The 5,729-nt window shown below is 32.2% G+C and overlaps 1 protein-coding gene across 1 annotated transcript; it reads left to right on the top strand.

Moving 5' to 3' along the window:
- The first annotated feature begins 229 nt into the window (after positions 1 to 229).
- LOC136784763 (uncharacterized) lies at positions 230 to 4,206 on the top strand. The gene is made up of 11 exons (XM_066745652.1): positions 230 to 266; positions 322 to 440; positions 551 to 791; positions 858 to 1,056; positions 1,289 to 1,392; positions 1,461 to 2,468; positions 2,537 to 2,613; positions 2,706 to 2,932; positions 3,029 to 3,567; positions 3,938 to 4,014; positions 4,123 to 4,206. Exons 1-11 carry the CDS (start codon positions 230 to 232, stop codon positions 4,204 to 4,206), a joined length of 2,712 nt encoding a protein of 903 aa, XP_066601749.1.
- Positions 4,207 to 5,729: the final 1,523 nt, after the last annotated feature.

The following is a 5,729-nucleotide window of genomic DNA, read 5'->3' as shown; positions in this document are numbered from 1 at the left end:
TATTTTCTTCTTAGCATTAAGGTGGCTCCGGCGAACTGCCACGTATCAAGCAGGGGCCCTATTGGGAGCATCTAATTATTTAAAGAAAAATTGATTATTTTTTTTCTAAACAGTTTGAATAAATAATTATATGAATATAATTACACTATGATAATGAATAATATCGAAATTATGGTAATATTTGATCCTTTCAATTAAATGCCTTAAAATAATTCGTCCCTGAATTTATATGCGTTTGGCAACAGCGCAAACATTTACGACAGATGGTTTTATTTTTATGGTTATTTGCACGGTCACGATAATTTTTGTTGGGTTTATTAGATAAAATGCCTTATAATAAACGAGCAACGGTTGGAAAAAAGAAAGGCCAGTTTACGAAAGAAAAAGTGCAAAAACAATTAGAAGCACTTATAAAGAGAAATGAAGAACGTAAAAGTAAGGTTAGTAAGGATCAAGTTTTTTTCGTCTAGAAAATATGTAATTTAATATTACAAGTTGTATTCATGAGTGTTAGTAGTAGCATAAATAATTTTATTTATATTTATTTTAGAAAACCTCTGAAAAATTGTACGAAGGAAGACGAGTGGTTGAGTTTGACAAACTTGCAGAACAGCTGTGGTGTAATGTGTGCAATGATTCTCTTTCTTTGAGGTACAAGCTACAAGAAAAAATAATAGGCCTTGCTAGTATTATCAAAATTAAATGTCATAGATGCAATATGATCATGGATGTGACGACAAGCTCCAAATCAGATAAATTTTACTATGATGTAAACAAGAAAATGGCTAATGGTAAATATAAGTTTCTTTGGTATATAAACGCAATTGAATATGTAATATGAAGCAAAAATATTGTAGGTATGTATGATCATGGAACAGGACCATCAGGCGTAAATAGTTTCCTCTCAGCACTAAATGTTCCAGTAGTCAAAGAAAAATGCCTCAAACGTTATGAAAGGCAAGTGGGACCATCAATTGAAAAGTTAGCTGAGCAATCATGTAGAGAGGCTATAGAAATTGAAAAAATTCTAACAAAAGAAAGTAATCTTGTGAAAAAGTAGGTTAAAAAGAACTTTATTATTTCTATATTATAAATAGACTATAATTATAGTTTTTCTTGACAAATCAATTTTTATCAAATTAATCGTTAGTTTTTTAGTAGTTTTTTATACATCTGTTTCTTTATAAACAATGTACTACTTTGTAAATTTCATTATAATCATGCAAATAAAAAAATTATTATGAATATTAGCTGATAAACCATGAAAATCCTTTATCTTTTATTATAGGTATGCTTTCAACGAATCAAATGAAAATGGTAATACGATCAATTTGATAGCTTCATACGATGCAGCTTGGACAAAAAGAGGTCGACAATATAATAGTTTTAGCGGTATATAATATAATATATTATTTTACTATGAGATCTGCATATTGTCTTCTACGTCGCCTTTTTTGCAGGTCATAGTACAATTATTGGTTATTTCTCAGACAAAGTGTTATCGTATGCATGTAAGGATAAACAATGTAGGAAGTGCACGCAAAATTGTGTGAAGCCTCATGATTGCAAAAAAAATCATAATGGCTCGTCAAAATCAATGGAAATTGATATGGCGGTGGAATTAGTCTTAAAAAATAAGTTATTAGTAGATTCAAATTGTAAAATACGCTGCTTGATTGCGGATGAAGATTCGTCGGCAATTGCTTCTCTCAGGCGATTGTCGCCATACACTATCACTAAGTGGTCCGATTTCAACCATACGCATAAAACGTGGAATTCTAAATTATATGATATTAAACTACCTGCAAAGCTAAGAGAATATTTCTCAAAAGCATTTAGTTTGGCAGTTAAACCAAATAAAGGCGATGAACTTAACGTAAAAATTGCACTTGAAAATATTGTCCCACATGCTTTCGGACAGCATACGAATTGTGGTCCTTGGTGCAAAAGTGAAGAAGGAAATCACTATTACAAATATTTTAAAAATAATGAACCACTAAGTGATGACAAATTAAAAGACAAACTAATAAGTTTAGTTCAACCCTTTATTAATAAAGCTTCTCAGATTGCTCCATGTGCATCGAGCCAAAGCAATGAGTCCTTTAATAACATAGCATACAGTAAGCATCCAAAGTCCTTTTATTATGGAGGGTCAGAATCTCACACGGTTCGAGTGGCTTTAGCTGTGTGCCAAAAAAATTTAGGTGCTGAATATATAATAAAATTAAACAAAGCTCTAAATTTATCTCCAGGCAAATTCACTAAGAAATATAGAGAGACAAGACAAAAAAAGAGATTATCTGAAGCAGTTAAAAAAAAATCAATTCCAGTGAAACGGAGACGATTATTTTTAAAAAAGGAAAGATGCTCTAAGAATGCAACGTGCACGAGTCGAGAGGGTATAACTTATCAATCGGAATCTGGTTATCTAAACACGTCACATCTAATTGATGAAACACTCATTGCAGGTAATTTTGTTAACTATTAAAGTAAAATATTTATTTCAAAAATACAATTAAAGATATGTTAATTTTAGACAATATTGATTATAAAGACTGCGCCTTGGTTATTTTTGATACTGAAATTACAGGTTTTCATATCTCAGACGAGATAGTTCAGGAAAATAAAATGCTTAAACTATTTATTATATACAATTAAATATTAGTAAAATTGTAAAAGTTTAAAAAAAAATTAATTACTTACAGATAGCTGATATGTGCGGTGATGAAACTTTTAATATATATATTATGCCACAAAAAAATATGTCACCAAATGCATCAAATGTTACTGGCATAACAATAACAAATGGAGAAATGTATGTCAATGATGAGAAAGTAATAACGTCGACTGCTCGTAAAGGGTTTTTGAGTTTTCTGTATTTTAAAAAAAAAATAACGAAACCAATCATTCTTTTATCACATAACTGCTTCAGGTAACTATCATGAATAAGCTGACATTACACTCTTAATATTATTCCTCATTTTAATGTTCTTACTCTGTATTTTCTTACTGTTTTATTTGGTTTTAGATTTGATGCTAAGCGCGTACTAAACTTGGCGAGAAAAGTAGGACTTTTTAGTGAAATGCAAATGTTTGTAAAGGGTTTTAGTGATAGCCTTCCTATATTTCAAGAAATATTACCAAATAGAAAAAAAGACAAGAAGTCTTTTAGTCAAGCAGCACTTACTCTTGATTTTTTAGAAAAGAACGAAATTGAAATGGCTCATAATGCCATTAACGATGTTCGAATGTTGCAATTGTTGATAAGAACATTGAATGTGAAAAGTGATGTTATTATAAAGCACACTTGTGGCTTCAATTTTATAGCTAATACCAAAGAAAGGGATCAAAGATTGAAGGAGATAAAGAGATCTTTATCGGACCTAAACATATCAAAACATATGCAAAATAAAATTGCTAAGTCTGGAATAGATGTACCATTACTTCGCAAAGCTTGTTTACAAGGAGGATATGATGGATTAAGACTTTTATTAACAGAAGACATTGGTAAAAAGCCACGTGTAACCAACAATACAAAGATAATTAAACAGTTATTTTTACAAATAAGTAATGAATCAACGAACAGTTCATAGACTTCAGCAATATATTAATTAAAAATAAGTGTAATACCAAAGTTATTTATTAAATTGCCTGTGATAAATATACGTTAACATAAAGTCTATTAAATGTTTTTACTTAATAAATGAAGAAGAGTATATAAATTTAATTTAAAAAATACAAACTTATTTTATTTATAACCTATTGATATTTTAATGTTTTTAAAAATTGCCATCTCTTTTTAATTACAATTTCAGTGTATACCTTTCATATCTAATCGAATTCACCTGAAATAATTTTAATTTGTGTTTAATATTTGAATTTCTTGTGGATATCATATGCAACGTTGCCAAATTTATTGACGCATGCGCAAACGCAGAGTTCAAACATGGCTTCTTAGATGTAGGTAAATCAGTTTTCAAAGTTATAAATCACGTTTTCTTTACAAATTTATCGGTAATCGCTAAATTTTTTCTTATATACAATTCTTTTATTATTAAACTATCATTTGCATAATTTTTCATACAAATCTGGTAATTTTTTTATTTACTATTGGTATTTTAGTATGATAAGTACCACTTTTCCATAAGAGCTTATGATAAAAGAAATATTTTTTTTCTCTTCGGGTTAGTCGGTAACCTTATGTAACTCAAATATTTAAATAAAGCTAAAGTTTTAAATTTTTACAGGATATTTTTTATTTAATTTTTTCTTGGACTTGTAAATTCGCCGGAGCCACCTTAAATGCATTCCTTTTTTTATCAAACTTTAACGTATCATTGTCAATTTTGTGGGAATAACTTCTCACTTTACCTGTATTGAAACCAGATCCAAATTTATTTATCGACATAGTGAAGTAGCACGTCGAACTGAGAAAATCTTGAAACTGCCCCATCTCTTTTATAAGATACCTAGGTTTAGTAAGAGCTAGGACTTAATAAGTTGTCCTATTAAAATATTAATACAATGGAGAGCCTCCATGCAAAGGGTGAACCTGACCTGGGGTGTAGTAAGAGCTAGGACTAAATAAGTTGTCCTAGCAAAAATGTTAATATTCCTGAAATTGATGTTAAATTGTTATTCTCCCCAATAGGGGAGACTATTAAAATTGTATCCTTTCATTTAAAGGATATTTTGAGATCCGCTGCATACGTTTAGTTAAAACCATGCAAAGTTATAATTCCATGCTCGATGGAAATTTAATTCCTTGCACGATATCAGCAACTTATCACAATAGCTATCTACAATTTAACTAACAAGAAAAGGGGAGATTGCAGTAGCCACCTAGCGGCAATTACTGGTACTATCAATTAAATTGAACTAGTTCACCCGTGTGTGTAATTACGTAATATTAAAATACCATTAGCGCGAAAGAAGATTAAGGAAGGCAGTCACCTAGCGGTGACTACTGGAACTAGCAATTAACTCAAGCTAGTTTATCTGTGTAGCAGAGTCGGAAATAGTTAGGCTACGTAAGGTAACTAACCATCGACTTCGAAGGGTGAAAAAACCTTCCCTCAACTAGGGTCCCCGTAGGATAACTAACCAACGGTACCATAGGGTGAAAAATACCCCCTCCCTAACCAAACTCGGTCCCACTATAAGACCTTCCAACTGTGACATAGGGTGAAAAATACCCCTCCCTAACCAAACTTGGTCCCACTATAAGACCTTCCCATTGTGACATAGGGTGAAAAATAACCCCTCCCTCCCTAACTAAACTCAATCCCACTATAAGACCCTTTCCTTCCTCATCCCCACCACTAACATACTAAGAGAGTCTTATCCCCACCCATCCTTCTTCCACACCACAAAACAGCTACCCCCACTCTTTGTCATCGGAACCGCATTGCTACACTACTGTAACGTAGGGGTCTGCTCCCTGTACTTCCAACCCCAGTATAAGTTATTTTTAGTAATAAGTAGAATAGTTAGAAATTATAAGAAAAGTGTTGAATTTGCTGTTTCGTCACCGGGACTTCCGGTCACTTGGCGGGGCACGAAGCTCGAAATCGTTGCTCAATGCTGACACCCGAAATTCCTGGCTGGGTGCGTAATGCTCGGACGACGATCAACGACCCGACCTTGTGAGATGTAGGCTGAAAGGTCTTGCGAGACACAGGAGGTCTTGCACCACCTCACCCAAAATTTTCGCATTTATAATCCGCTCC

Source organism: Prorops nasuta, unplaced genomic scaffold, assembly GCF_024137725.1.
Source record: "Prorops nasuta isolate Cenicafe-Biocafe unplaced genomic scaffold, Cenicafe_Pnas_1.2 PNAS00068, whole genome shotgun sequence".
Taxonomy (NCBI): domain Eukaryota; kingdom Metazoa; phylum Arthropoda; class Insecta; order Hymenoptera; family Bethylidae; genus Prorops; species Prorops nasuta.
The sequence above is the reverse complement of the archived record's forward strand: the minus strand, read 5'-3'. Positions and strand labels throughout refer to the sequence as shown.